Source organism: Geotrypetes seraphini, chromosome 3, assembly GCF_902459505.1.
Source record: "Geotrypetes seraphini chromosome 3, aGeoSer1.1, whole genome shotgun sequence".
In the NCBI taxonomy this organism is placed as follows: Eukaryota; Metazoa; Chordata; class Amphibia; order Gymnophiona; family Dermophiidae; genus Geotrypetes; species Geotrypetes seraphini.
Window position 1 is genome coordinate 92,821,787 of NC_047086.1, and position 16,368 is coordinate 92,838,154.

Below are 16,368 nucleotides of genomic sequence, written 5' to 3' on the forward strand. Positions count from 1 at the left end.
GTGTGCTGTAGTGGCTACCCCCGTGCCTCCCGCAACAGCGGCGTTTCTTTTGTTGGTGGTGAGCTGCAGGCATCGACCGAGACGGACCCTTGACATCACCGGGTCCGTCTCGAATTGGATTTAAAGCGTGCTGCTGCCGCTGCGGACAGACCGGGAGCAGGAGAATCTTATCTGGGGGAAAAGAGAGTGTGCTGTAGTGGCTACCCCCGTGCCTCCCGCAACAGCAGCGTTTCTTTTGTTGGTGGCGAGCTGTAGGCATCGACTGAGATGGACCCTTGACATCACCGGATCTGTCTCAAATTGGATTTAAAGCGTGCCCCTTGGGAGCCCCTTGGAGCCACGAGGTGCCAGGGAGCCGGATCAGAACGTTTATGGTAACTTTATATATGTTAAGGTTGTGTCAGCATGGGGAAAAGGAAAATTAAACCAAAGAGTTCAACTCCAGCTATTTCTGGCCCCATGGATCGGCATTTAACATTAGCGACTGGAAACTCTGCTATAGTACCAATTAACATGAACTCTTCTTTGTCTGGTGCTTCTATGAGCCGTCTTGAACGATCTCTTCCCCTTCATCCAGTATCCGGTGATAGCAGGAATTTATTCCCTGCTATATCCTCCGAACAGGTGGTAACCTCCACTCAGACTAATAAGTTGGTTTTTTCAGATATACCTAAAGTTCTGGATTGTTCTGGTCTAGTGGAGGAACAATCGCCTATGGCGGAAGCACAAGATATTACACTTAAAGATTTGTGGTTAGGCATTACTAGGGTTAAAGGGTTTCTTAGGTCAACGATGAAACAAATGGGGGATTTTTCACAATCTGTATCTTGTAAATTTGAAAATGTGGATTCCAATTTAAGTTGCTTGGACAAATGTTTAAATGCTACGGAAGCTCAATGTAGTACATTACAAGCTGTCTCAGTCTCCGCTGTTAAAGATTCTACTGTGTTACATGCTAAAATAGAATCTATGGAAAATATGAATAGAGCGAGAAATCTCTGCTTGGTCAATTTCCCTGTAACTCATTTATTATCACCTGAAATCTTGTTAAAAATTTTTTTTAAAGAAATACTGGGGTTGCCCAATGTGGAGAATTTCCCAATAAATAATTATTATTATGTACCTCAAAAAAAAAAAAAAAAGAATCTGCCCAAGAGGTGGATCATCTGGTCACTACAGAAATTAATTTAACTGAATTTTTGGAAGATACTCAAGATGTGATTCAGAGTTGATCCACCCTGGTCATAACATGCATGAGTGAGATAGATAAAATGTTAATCATGAAACTTTACTTTAAAAATAGGTTAACTAAATTTTGTGGTGACTTAGTCAGGATTTTTCTTGATGTTTCTAGAGCTACTCAATTTAGAAGGAAAGAGTTTTTGAAGTTAAAGCTTAGAGTTTTGGCCCTAGAGGCATCTTTTTATTTAAAATTTCCTTGTAAATATTTAGTTAAGTTACATGACGTTGAATATGTTTTTTGGGATCCCATTCATTTGCAACAATTTTTAGTTGCACTTGAGCAGAAATAGTATTATTTTCTTTTTTCTGTATTGTTCCATCCCGAAGATTTTGAGGAGGCATGTATCCCTATAACAGTAAGGATTGATACAAGGTTCGCGAAGGTCGAGTTGAGAATCCTTCCTTTATCTTTTCTTTTACTTTTCTTTTACTTTTCTTTTACTTTTCTTTTACTTTTCTTGTTTTAGGTGAACTGAGAATCTTTCCTTTATCTTTTCTTTTACTTTGTCTTGTTGTATTAGTACCCCGCCCCCCTGTTTTGTGGGCTTAAAAAGGATTTATGTATGATGAAATCATGTACTATGATTGTAGATTTCTCTTTTTTTCCTGTTATTAATGGATAATGTATTATTCAAATTATAATAAAAAAAACTTATTGAACTAAAAAAAAAAAAGAACAATCTTCTGGAGGATTTCAGCAGGGGATACACGCTGGACCACCAGGGAACAAACAGATACGCGAGGAAGGGAAGGAGGGAGGGTGGTAATTGTTAGTGTCGGCCGGGGCAGGAGACGGGAGGGATCCCTCCTGTCCTGGCCTAAGGCAGGCCTGCAGGAAGTCCGGGAGGATTTCGGGTGGTCACTGGGGGACAACCCGAATATAAACTGGGACCCCTATTTTGGGGCCAATTTTTGGAGAGAGAAAGAAAGAAGGGAGCAGGGTGAAAGAAAGAAAGAAATGGGGCACGGAGAGAGAGAAAAACAGACATACAGAAAGAAAGGGGGTATGGAGAGAGAGAAAAAGAAAGAAGGGGGCAGGGTGAAACAAAGAAAAAGTTTGGGGAGGGAATGAGGTCTGGAGGAGAGAAAGCATACAGGAGGCTGAAAGAAGGGAAGAAATATTGGATGCACAGTCAGAAGAATAAAGTGCAACCAAAGACTGATGAAATTACCAAAGGTAGGAAAAATGATTTTATTTTCAATTTAGTGATCAAAATGTGTCCGTTTTGAGAATTTATATATGCTGTCTATATTTTGCACTATGGCCCCCTTTTTACTAAACCGCAATAGCGTTTTTTAGCGCAGGGAGCCTATGAGTGTTGAGAGCAGCATGGGGCATTCAGCGCAGCTCCCTGCGCTAAAAACCGCTATCGCGGTTTAATAAAAAGGGAGGGGGAATATTTGTCTATTTTTGTATAGTTGTTACTGAGGTGACATTGCATAAAGTCATCTGCCTTGACCTCTTTGAAAACCCGCGGAATATAAATGATAATTAACATTTTCTCTGCGTACAGCGTGCTTTGTGTTTTAAAAATTTTATTGTTGGTAGATCATTTTGACTTGGCCACAAAGGTAAGGGGGAGGGAGGGAGGGGAGCTGCTGAAAGACATCTAGTAATCCTTGCAGGCTTGACTGCAGGGAATTATTTTTGTAAAATCATATTTTGTTATGTGACTGGCATTATTTAGACTTTAATTTCTATGAATGAATAGAATGAAAATGATATAAAATTACTTGCTTGTTTTTATGTGCGTGCACTGAAGGAAAGTGGAGAGAGAGTGGACTGAGGATGCTGAAGGGAAACGGGGAAAAGAGAGTGGGGAGAAGACGCTGATTTATAAATTGACAATTGTACAGAATATTGTTTCTTTTTATACTTTAATATAAACAATTCAAGGCTTGTGTGGATGGATGGAATCAGGTGGTTTGCGGGAATGGGGACCGAGCTTACGGGGATTAGTCCAATAAAATGGTATTTTTTAATTTCTCATTATTTGTTTTATTTTTATTTGTTAATTTGTAAAGTGTTGATTGTTATGTATCATTATTTTCAAATTTACATCTATCTTTATATTTTGCACTGTATTAGAGGACATGTGTTACTGTTTTTGTGGTGTTTCATTGTATCCAGGGTCTGGTTTCTTGGCGGTTCAGTTTAACTTTTGTCTACATATTTCTATTTTTAGTTTGTGATTATTCCATATTGGGCGAGGGTGTATCTCTGTTCTGTGTGTATGAAAAGAACATAGTTTTCAGTTGGCATTGACTGTGCGGGATCTGGCTTGTTTAGTTTTACAATGTATGTGTTGGTGTTCTAGTGCTCAATGCAGTGTTTAAGATGCTGCCTTTTCCTAGGTACACTCTTGTTATGCGATATGTGGATTGTTACTAAAAATCATATTTTTCATATAGATGGGGGGGGGTGTGTGTGTCAAAAAATGATGGGCCCCGGGTGCCACATACCCTAGGTACGACACTGGACAAATCTTCCATCCTGAAATATAACTTCAGGGACGATTCCAACAGCCATATATCCAATGCCACCCTGTGGGATTGGAGGAATATGAAACTTATCCGTGGGGAGAAGCAATTGTATATCCTTTCTTACCAGTTTGGGGGTGCCTATCGCATGCCATGAGAAGATGGCAACCTGAGAATCCTATTCAATAGGCTCAGAAACCTGTAGACCCTGCTACCCTAAAAATAGAGAAAGACAGGTTTGCTCACAGGAGAAAAGATGACTAGGCATTATATCCATAGAGACTGCTCCGTTCTTTCAGGAATTATTTCTATAGCGCTACCAGCCACACGCAGCACTTCACAGAGAGACCAATAAGTAGAAACAACCAAATATACTTAGCCTCACTCTTTAGGGACCTTGAGAGAGATGAGGAGATACTCGTATGATGGAGAAGAGAATCATTTATGTAGAAATTGTCCAACTTTGATCTCAAAAAAATGATCAGGCTTGTTCAGATATTGCTTTTACCTATCGACACAGTGATTTTAAGAGTTCAGCTGCAAAGGAGTAGTGACAGGGATCTAGATTATTGCAACTCTACTTGGAGGCTTTTAGGGCTAAAAAAAACCCCAACAGTTATTCTGTGCACTTTTGCACAGGTCCGAGATTAAGGCATCCTTGAAAGTTTTATCAGAATTGCAAATGTGCTCAACCTTTGCTTGTGCTGTCTGTGCCATCAGAGAGACTCTGGTTTGATTTGTAGCACTGACTTTCACCTTACTGCATCTGTGCAGCTGCTTGTTGCCTTTCCAGTGCAAATAGACTAGTGCTTCACACCAACATATATCTTAGTTTTGCTATCAACAAGTTCAACTCTTTATACAAAATAGCTCTGACTTTGTGGGCTTATACTCTAGTATCCTTTACTTATTTAAGGAGTGCCTTTACGAGGGGGTGTTGAAAAGTTCTCAGCTCAACCAAGAAAGGAATGACATGGAGCCATGAAACTTACTTACAAGTTATTCCACATATTCACCCCTAAGTTCAACACGCTTGGCACAATATGTCTGAAGTTTCAGTAATCCTTCCAAAAAATACTCTGATGTCTGGTCACTGCTGCTGCAGTCACCTCCAAATCACTTGAAAATTGGCACCCTTTCAATCTCTTTTTAAGGTTTGGAAACAAGAACTAGTCAGAAGGAGCAAGATCTGGTGAGTATAGTGGACGGTCTATGCACTGAAACTTCACCTGCGTCAAAACATCCATCTTTTTGCCAACCTTGTGAGCAGATGCATTGTCTTACGAAAAGAGAACTCCTTTTTTTCAGCTTCCTCTCCTTTTTTTCTTTGTGCCTCCTGTAGTCGACACAGCAAGTTACAGTAGTATTCTGCACTAGCTGTTTGGCCTCTTGGAAGATGGTTGGTCATAATTGCTATCTGAGCTCTCAGGGTTGAATGTTGGCAATTTCCTAACTCCCCGGTAAGCCTTTCCTCGAGTGACCAGGACATAGTTGAGGATCAGTCTACTCAAAGGGACCAGAGATTTCCATAGTGACCCAAAGTTACAGAAGTGACCTGAGGGATTCAAGTGTCTGGAGGACAACCCATTGACAACATGTTAGAAAATAATTGTATTTACATGCCCAACTGTTGCGTTTAGGTGCCACCATTTAGACCAGCCATAGAATGGCATAATTGGTTGTGTCTAAAATTTGGCGTGTAATCCAGATTTATACTGGTATTCTATAACAGGCTGGAACTGAATTTTGCTTCTTCCTTCCCCCCAAAGACACCCCACCATTCCATGAGCCCTCTAGAGCCTACTTCTTGCAATCGCTGGTAGGTTGAGGTTTGAGAAAGGAGCTATCCCAAATTGCTCCTGCTGGGTTTGGTTTAAAAATGATGTTGGTGACCCTTAGAGGCAGCCTTGCAGGTCCTCCACTATGGGTTAAGCTGCCATATAAAGACAAGTGGTATCTCTCTTAGGGAAAGGAGGAGATATCACTTGTCTATGCTATGGATAGGCCTTTATCTGCCGTCATATTTCTATTTGTCTATGTGACTTTTCTGTTAAGAAATTACCCAGACCTTTTTTAAACCCTGCTAAGCTAACTACTTTCACCACATTCTCTGGCAATAAATTTCAGAGTTTAATTACATGTTGTCATTTCATTGGCTTCCCATCTGTTTCTGAATACAATTCGAATTCTTCTTACTGACCACTTACTCATCTGCTCCTCCCTATCTCTCTTCACTTATTTCTTCCTATGACACCCTCTCCCCCTGTGAGCTCCACTCAGCTGGTAAGTCCCTCCTATCTGTGCCCTTCTCTTCAACTACCAACTGCAGACTCCGTCCCTTCTGCCTTGCTGCGCCGTATGCTTAGAACAAGCTGCCCGAATCCCTACAGTGGGCAGTGTTCAAGGCCCAGTTAAAAGCCCACCTTTTTGAGAGTGCATTTGACTCCTAACTCCTCTCATATTGGGTTCTTCATCCCGAATCCTATGTGTCATGTCTGTTTGTCCAAGTTAGATTATAAGCTCTTCCAAGCAGGGACCATCTATAAATGTGAAAATGTACAGCGCTAAGTACGCCTTAAGTGATAAGTAGTAGTAGTAGTGAGTGAAAAAAATATTTTCTGGTTTGTTTTAAATTTACTATTTAGTAGTTTCATTGCATTCCCCATGGTCATAATATTTTTGGAAAGAGCAAACATTCCATTTCACTCAGTGTTTTATAGACCTCTATCATATCTCCCCTGAGCCATCTTCTCTTGAAGTAGAAGAGCTCTAGCCACTTTAGCCTTACCTCATAGAAAAGTTGTCCCAACCCCTTTTATCTTTTTTTTTTTTTTTGCTCAAGTAGAATCAGTTATCTCAAATCTATGTAAATCTTGGGTTGCTTTAAATCTGTCAGTCCTAATGTGTTCCATATCAATAATCACTTTAAAAAAAGATTTTGTTTGTTCTACAAGGGTGAACAGACACCAAAAGCAATCATTAACTCAAGAGAACCAACTTTTCTGGCTGATTGATCATGTTTGTCGATGGAGAAAACAGGCTAACGGAAGTGCCTCTACAGGGGTGCATTGCACAGAAATAAATCCTGCACAGACATGCTCAAATTTTTTTTTGCTATTTATTGGCTTTGAGAGGGCTAGCTATCCAGCACCATCAGGTTAACAATACCCACTTGCATGGTTGATTTTATCCTGCTGTTTATGAAAAACCCTGTTTCAGCTAAGCAGCTTTGTTTTTCATGCGTGGAGATGGTCTCTCCAGAATAGAAATTTGACACATTGGCAGAGCGCTGCGAGGGAGTTGCATTGTTACTGCTTCTGATACGTGAACTGAGACTTAGCTGCCATACTGCCAGTAATAAAATCTATCTTGAGAAACAAAGTTCAGTGTTTCACACCCTCCTCTAAACATCACATAAAAATAAAGCACATTTGGCTTCCATAAGATTACTAAAGCCCTTTAGCATTGTTGTTAGCAGTAGGAGTTCACTTAACCTTCAGCTTTCTGTGAATTTCCTTTCTGTGTGGACTCTGCTGTGACAATATGTAAAGTTTAGACTTCTTCTCTGTGAGAAGTTCTTTGAAGTGTGAAATTTTTCTCATGTTGTTGTTTCAGAGGCTGGTAATGCTGTTTGTAAAATGGTTTATTTGAATAAACAAAACATGAATAGTTGACAAGTTTACCCACCATACTTAACTAGCCAAGGCAAAACTGTGGTTTTCAAATAGACACACTCCTTGCTATTAGTCTAGAAGAAAATGAATGTAAACAGACATTTTATGCAGATGCAATCTACTTTATTCCTTTATTCCCAAATTTTATACATGGCGCCTTACATTGTGCATGAAAATTGGTGCACACAGCTAGTTTGCATGCACAACTTACCGTATCTTTTGCTCCATAGGACGCACTACCCCCCAAAATGGGTGGAAATAAGGGTGCGTCTTATGGAGCGAACCCTCCAACCCCCCCCCCTCTCCCCCCCAGCGTCAGAGTGGTGCAAAAAGTACAGCTCCAGTTGTCAAAAAGGGGAGGAAGGAGCCTCTCGGATTCCCTGAGGAACAGCACTGACCAGCAGCCAGCGGAGTCCATTGCGAGGCTCACCCAGCCCGATTCTCATCGCTTGTGACCCACGACCCCTCCCCCCACCTCCATCTACCTCCACTTGGCATGCGTACCGGCTCGCGGGCGGCCACTGGGAGAGGCTTCTGCAGCCAACGCTGGCCCCGCGCTAGCCTTCGCGACTTTCTTGCTCGGCCCATGAGGAGGAAGACGAGGTGGTGGTAGTGGGGGGTATGGCGCCTCTATAATGAAGTTTAAGTTTAACCAGCCTCGGACTTACAACCGGGAAGGCTTCAAGAAACAGGCGGTTTGCCTGTGTTTCAGGAATGAGCTAGAGGATGAGATGAGCGCAGTTTAAAAAGGGGGCTGGGGCACAGCCGTCGTCCGGGAGTAGGGGTAGCGAATCTTGCCAGAGACACCGGCTGAACTAGGCTGTTGACTCCCCATGGGGGCTTTTATCTCCATGTTTCCAAGATTATTTATAAGTAATGAATATGACTTTCCAGAGATGTCTTACTGATTTAGGATTAACTGCTCTGCTCTCAACCAAAGGAGTGTGTTTACCCTATTTTGAGGCATGCAGGAGAAATCGATTTAGCATAATCCCATGTTAGTCTTTGATTTTTTACAAACCATAAAAGGGCGGGACCGCTGGAGGAACTAAAATAAGATTGGGGTGGGGCTGCCTGCTTGCCTCGGGGTGTGGCGCCCTGCTGGGGGGTGAGGGACCCTGCCTGCCTGCCTTGGGGTGGGGGGGCCCTGCCTGCCATTAGGCTTGTCTGCCCTGCCTGCCCTGTGCAGTGTCCCAGCCTAGAAACATAGAAATAGACGGCAGATAAGGGCCACGGCCCATCTAGTCTGCCCACCCTAATGTCCCTCCCCTACCTTTGCCCTGTGAATAGATCCCACTAGACCACCAGAGGGGGGACAGGGTACAGAGCCTGGCAGGAAGGGGGACTGGCTGCAGAGCCTGGCAAGGAGTGTGGGGTGGGGTGCAGAGCCTGGCAGGGAGAATTTGGTTCAGAATTTTTTTTTTTTCTTGTCTTCCTCCTCTTATGGTCAGGTGTGTCTTATGGAGCGAAAAATATGGTAATTGTTTAACAAGCTTAATTGGCGCTGCTAATTGGCAATTAACACTTCATAATTGACACTAATTTGCATTAATTAAGAGTTGCTTGTACAACTTGGTTGGTGTATTCTGTAAAAGTTAGGCACACTGTGTTAGGTGCAGGTATTTAGGCTGATTTTCCTTAGCCTAAAAGTTATGTGACACACTGGTAGTTAGTGCGATTCTATTAGCTGCTGCACCATTTATAGGATCATACACTGTTCTAGCTGGCGCCAATTTTTATTTTCACCGTATGTAGAATTTGCCTCTCTATATCATGCATAAACATTTGTAATTCAAATCTCTATTAGCGATTCACTCACTTTAGCAACGATGAGTCAAATCTTGTGGTTCTTTTTCCCTCTGTGTTGCTAAACCACAGAGGAAGACAAAAGAAGAAAAACAAACTTGCAAATCTAATGCTCAAACATTGTAAAGAAATATCAGCTCATACAATGAATGTGTTCAGCTACTAACTATGTAGAAATCAGTGAATGGAAACGAATGAGCATACGGCACAACGATATTAAAAACATTAACACATGGGCATTGTGCCCTCCCTCATCGGTTACTTTTCTATTAAGCCAAGATGCTGTTTATAAAATACTAGTATAAACTTACATTTATACTAGTATAAACTTACAATGTTTAAATATAGCCACAAAGAATAGATGGACTGTGCTTGAGTTACAGTTGAACAACCACTCTGGTGAATCCTCTGTTGTTGGAGAAGGGATACCTCAAGTGCCTGCGGCTATTTATGACGTTAGAACTAAGTCTGGTCAATATAACCTTAATGCAAGCTATCATTGGTCCCTTTAAACAGTGCATTTCAAAAACTCACTTTCTGAACCCTATCGTACTAATAATAATAATAATAATAACTTTATTCTTGTATACCGCATTACCATGGAAGTTCTATGCGGTTAACAGATGAAGAGACTGTACATTTACAGCGAAGTTACATTTTTGGCGACGCTGCATTTACAGTGAAGTTAATTTTTACGGCTAGGTTACATTTGCAATGAAGTTACATTTGCTGTAAGTTACATACATCGATATTACATACAGCAGTGATACATACTACAGTGTTCGATAAGGCAAAGCAGAGGTATTTAGAATGGGGAGTAATGAAGAAGGGATAATTAGTTAGATTGAGTGATCCGTTTTGTTAGGTCATTTGGTGTCTGACAGGATTGGAGGAGTTGGAGAGTCTGGAAGTAAGTAGGAATTCTGGTATTCCGCAATGTTCTATATTATCTCCTCTACTGTTTAATATTTACCTGGCTCCTCTCCTAACTCTTTGTCAATCTATCGGGTTTACAGTATATGCTTACGAAGATGACCTTCAACTTCTGCACACTATTGATCCTATAAGTCCACATGACATTTCTAACATCAACCAAAAACTAGCCAAAATTCACAATTGGCTAAGTATCAACATGCTTTCTTTAAGCATCTCTAAAACTAACACTGTGCTTTTCCCAGGGAAAGAAGGGGTACAGCTAATTGCCCCAGTCTCAATTGGTAATATGCCTCTTAAATTAACTAATACCATCAAAATTCTAGGTGTGCTTATAGACAACAAACTTACGTTTTGTTCACACATCAGTGCGTTGGTTAAAAACTGTTTCAATAAGTTGAGGATGATTTGATCACTGGTTCCCCTTCTCGACGATAATTCCCTTAACGTATTAGTCCATTCTCTAGTAATATCTAAATTGGATTATTGCAATTCTTTATTAAAGGGGGCATACCTAAAAGACATAAAACGTCTCCAACTTATTCAAAACACAGCAATTAAGATAATTTCAGGCTCTAAAAAATTTGACCACATCACCCCATTGCTACAAAAAGCTCATTGGTTGCCTGTTATACATAGGATAACATATAAAATTGCTCTTCTTGTTTTCAAGACTATACAAACCAACGCCCCAGCATTCATAGATAGACCTTTGATTCCGTATGACCCCCCCGAGAGCTCTTAGATCTACTTCACAGTTCACCCTTAACGTCCCTTCCCTGAAAATAATCGGAACTCGTCGTGCTCTTATTTTCTCTGTAACAGCTCCAATGACTTGGAATTCTCTTCCCCTATATTTAAGAACTGAACGAAATCTGCAGAAGTTTAAAAAGTTTAAAGTGCTTTCTTTTTAAAAGATGCCTTTAACTGATAATACAATGCCTTTAACTGAAAATACAATACATATCATTTTTAGCAGTTTCTAAAATTGATAATTTTAGCAGTCTCCAAAATTGACATATCTTTGCCAGCAATCCTTCTCTTCCCACCCCCTTATGTATTTACCTTCTATGTACTTTTTCTCAAAAATTGTAGTTCTCCCTCTTTTTCCTACTGTTTCTTGTGGCTGTCCCATAATGAATCATGTACATTTAATCTCTTAAAATGTTAATGTCCTTATTATTTTTTTAATCTTTGTACAACGCTTAGTACCTTCAGATAAGCGTTTAATCAAAAAACATGAATAAACTTGAAACTTTATTTCCTATTGTTTATATAGGAAATAAAACTTTATTTCCTATTGTTTATATAGGAAATAAAATTGTTTAAATAGGAAATAAAGAAGAAAGGAGAGTTTAAAGGGACCAATGATAGCTTGCATCAAGGCGTGGTTGTTGAACAGTAACTTTTAGAAAGAGGATTACTCTCAAGAACAGTCCATCTATTCTTTTGGGTAATTAGTCGAAGACATTTTTTGGGCAGAGTGTAAAATAGCCACAGCCATTTATACCAGCTCAATGGTAAATGTAAATGGATACATCTCATGGAGCATTTAACTTACAGTATTCCATAAGCTTCATATGTAAGTTGGAGACATCTTTAGCCTGCCCAACTTGCAGTTATGCCCTTAGGCACCATCTTATGGAATAACACCTAGTATGCTTACTGCACACGCATAACTGCCAATGTTGGTGCCTCTGATGCACATAAGTGAAGACACAAGGTTAAAGAATTGCCTTTCACGTTTGTATCTGAGGCAATAGCAGGCAAGTGACTTGCCTAAGAGCATAAGGAGCCACAGTGAGAATTGAACCAGTGTTCCTTGGTTCCCAGTCTAGTCCTCTAACCCAGTGGTTCCCAACCCTGTCCTGGAGGACCACCAGGCCAATCGGGTTTTCAGGCTAGCCCTAATGAATATGCATGAGAGAGATTTGCATATAACGGAAGTTGCATATTCATTAGGGCTAGCCTGAAAACCCGATTGGTCTGGTGGTCTTCCAGGACAGGGTTAGGAACCACTGCTCTAACCAGTAAGAGCAGTGTTCCACTCTCAGGTTTCATGAGATCTGCTAGGAAAAACAAAATCTTTTAAATTTTTTACCTTTATGTATTTAGAAAAAAAAAACCCCCACCTAACTTTTGGGTCTTTTTACTAAGATACGCTATACGTCACACCTATGGGCTGCATGATACGTAATGCACACTAATTTGTTAGCTTGCACTCCATTAGCGCAACTTAAGAAAGGGACCCCCTTTGTGTTCTTTTCATATTACTGCTTTGCTTGATCACCCTCAAAATGTTTGCATTGATTTTTCCATCCGATATAAATACTGGCACATATCTTTTTTTCAGACTCAAACCATGAATTACGTGGGGCAGCTAGCAGGCCAAATGTTTGTTACAGTGAAGGAACTCTACAGAGGACTGAATCCTGCCACCCTGTCTGGCTGCATTGATGTTATTGTTGTTCGTCAGCCAAATGGCAATCTCCAGTGTTCACCTTTTCATGTTCGCTTTGGAAAAATGGGAGTGCTTCGCTCCAGGGAGAAAGTGGTAAGGATATATTATATGGACTTTGGTCTTTTTGGGCATATTTTATTTCATACACTGTTAAAAATGAATATGCATATATTCAAATAATCACCCACGGAAGCTTTTGATTGCTTGATGCATTGCAGAATGCAGCCTCAAATGCAAATCATATTATATATATATTTTTTTAGGTGTGTTCTATTGATTAGCATTATCTGTTCTACTGTATATACTCGAATATAAGTCGGTCTGAGTATAATATGAGGTACCCTTTTCCCTCAAAAAAGGAGGAAAAAAGGTTGACTAAATCCAGTTTCAGGACAGTAGCACAATCTGTTCTTCTACTACTACTACTACTACTACTTCTACTAAATATTTCTATAGCACTACCAGGTGCACGCAGGCTGCACAGAGTCACAAAGAATAAGAAAACAGTCCCTGCTTGAAAGAGCTTACAATCTAAACAGGCAAGTCAGACAAATACCATACCTAGATTATTGCAGCTCATTATATTTATGTATTTCGATTTCTATCCCGTCCTCCCAGTAGCTCAGAATGGGTTACAAGCCAACATTAACAATGGAAAACATTTTGGACAGTACAAGACTATACAGCAACTTAAGAACATTTAAGTATATTGTGCCATTACTAATGCCAGAGACTGCAACTGCTACAAAACACAGCTGCAAGACTAATTCTAGAAAGGAGCCAATACGAGGGGGCAAGTCCACTATTAGAGCAGCTACATTGGCTACCGATGATAAAAAAGGATCCATTTCAAGATAGCCTGCATGGTCCATAAAGCGATCTATAACGAGAACTCAAGAGGCACTAGCTAGCTGCTAGAATTAAAGTTCCACATTCCTCCTTCAACTCATGTACTACACAACACTACAAGCTGTACTCCCCATCTCTTCAACAAGTACGTCTTTTGAACGCTGATTGCAAAGTTAATACGTATTTTAAAATGAAATGAAGCTTCACCAGCACGTTATGAAGTCTGGTAGCAGTATTATAATCCTGCTGCAGCACCTTAGAGGCTGATAATTACTAACCAGATCTACTGATTAACAGGTTTATTCAAAAAATGTAACCATTAACTTGGCTATACCTGATTAACTTTAAGAGAGGTATTTTTCAAGGCCAAACTCAACAGGTTAACTTTAATCAGACGGTGCTGAGTTTTACTGCACTCCAGGCATGACACTTCCCATATGTTGTTGAATTTTTTTTTTTTTTTTTGTTCCAATCATTTTCATTAAATTTTCAAACATACAAACAAGGCCAGAACAATGCACCGATATAATAAGAGGAATACAATGATAGTATTGTGACAGGAAAAGCAACAGAAGTTCCAGCTAAATATCCCTAAGGTTACAGGCTGCATCATAAGAGCATAACAAAAAGGCAGATCAAAAGACCAGATTAGAAAGAAAAAACAAGGAAGACCATTCCACATTGAACCATATCCAGAAAGAATCACCAGGACCCAGACACCAGCCAAACATACAAAGTGTGCAGCAGCACTAGGCATAACAATGCTGGAGAAAGGGATCCCAGATCCGTTGGTGTTTAGATAGCCTGGAATGGACTTCAGCCAGACGACGTTCCATCCGGGCAGTGCTGGACCATATGTTGTTGATTAACTTTTACTAGGTTCCCACTAATATATTTTTAGATGGTTTTATGGGGGCTGACATTTCAAATTATTTAGGCTGCTAAACACAATAGAAATTATAAGTAATAGTAATAATACAAATGACCCTTCCCAGATACAGTGTAAGAGCTTGTTCAGCATCCACTGGCACCCACAGAGCTGGCACCTATAGACTTATTTAAACCTACAAGAAAATACCTTATTTACTGCATAGTATGCTATTTTTAGCGTGTGCAAAATATTAATGTGTTAAGATTTTTGCATAGACCCTAATGTCTGAATGGTTTTTTCTTTTGCATAGAGTTTTTTGGACCCCTGTTCGTTTACAAAAATTAGATAGCTCTAAGTCTAATAAATGTTGGCACTGTCATCTTGAGGCTGGGACATTAGATCATCTTTTATTCTATTGTCCATATATATTATTATTTTGGAAATCAATTTGGCCTCAAATAAATAGGATGATGGACAATCCAGTAGCCTTGACTTATGATACTATTTTATTTGGTACAACAATGAGAGCAAAAAGTCAAATTTCATCACATAATAATAAATTTTTATTCATATTAACTGGAGTAGCAATTCAACAAATAACATGTAACTGGAAAAATTATGACAGATTAAGTTATAACTTTTGGTGGAATTCGGTATGCCATATATATAAAATGGAGCGCACAATAGCAACACAAAGGTTATTTTGGTAAATTTCTGAAGATTTGGAGACCATTAGCAGATTTTTGTAATGATTAATAACATTTTCCCATAATAAGAGATTTGTTAAGTGGGGATGTGGGTGGGTATTATTTTATTTACCTTACAATATGTATGAATTAATTAATGCATTTTGAAGTATTAGGTTACAGTTTCTGAAATAGGAAGGGAGGGCTTGGGGGGGCTTTTTTTATTTTATTTATATTTGTCATACATATTAAATGATTTACATATTATCTAAAACATTATAAAAATATGAATATAAATATGATATATTGTACTTAAGGTATTCATGAAGGAAAATCAAGTGTGTGTTTATAAGATTATATGTATTTTTCTGATACACTTGTTGTAATATGAAAAAATGAATAAAGAAATTAAACTAGGAGTAGTGGCAGTAGGGAAGCCAAGGTTCAAATTCTGTTTTTCTGACCGACAACGCTTGAGACCTTGGGCAAGTTACTTCCCCCCCTCCCCCCAACTGCCTGGGTACAAACTAATGGCTCTGTTTTCTAGAGTATTTGATTGGATAGCAGCAATGGGTCTTTTTTTTTGTTTGTTTCAATATACAGATGGGGGAGGAAATTCTATAAACGGCACGAAAGCATGGGTCCTGAAAATTTCAGCACTAGGCACAAGCGGAATAGAAATCACTAATGTAATGTAATGTAATTTTATAAAGGGCATGTATCTTATATAGGATAGCATTTTAGCGCAGAGCCCATGCCTAAATTTTGGGTGCTGGATTTGCGTCTGCTGGAACCTGGTATAAATGCCAACACCCAAGTTAACGCGGTTAGGCAGTATTCTGTAATTCTGTGTGCAACTTTTCAGAATGTCCCTGACATACCTGCTGTGCCTAATGGAATAGCATGTGCATATTTTAATGAGTGCCAATTAACATCAATAATTGGTTCTTAGCATCCAATTATTGATGGTTTGGAACTCACCCAATTTGTTTGTGTGCGCATCTCAGAAGTATACAACTTTGGGTGCCAAATAGAGAACCTGGGGGATAGTACCACTGAATATCATTAGTGATGTGGACACAGATAATACTTCCAGTCCCCATTCTATCCAGATATTCATTGCTGTCTACTTTCTACTGTATATCCTGATGCTGAATAACATAATTTTTTTTAACCACAACTGCTGACTTTTTTTTTTTTTTTAAAGCTTACTGTGGCAACTCAATATTGGCTGTAAACATTTTTCCCATAAATAAAATGGGAGAAAATCTTCAGTAAATAGGCCTCTGAAGAAGTAATTTTTTAACAGGTCACCTCTATGTGAAGGCCACCTAGGCAGGCGCTTCTAGTCTATTTTTATAAAGA

At 39.6% G+C, this 16,368-nt stretch overlaps 1 protein-coding gene across 2 annotated transcripts in view; it reads left to right on the forward strand.

Annotated features, from left to right (window-relative positions):
- LPIN1 (lipin 1) overlaps positions 1-16,368 on the forward strand; it is a 225,662-nt gene that overhangs the window by 84,195 nt on the left and 125,099 nt on the right. For both annotated transcript variants that reach the window (XM_033937853.1, XM_033937854.1), the window contains exon 2: positions 12,490-12,690. In XM_033937853.1, the coding sequence (XP_033793744.1) occupies positions 12,490-12,690 (201 nt within the window). The remainder of the gene's footprint in view (positions 1-12,489; positions 12,691-16,368) is intronic.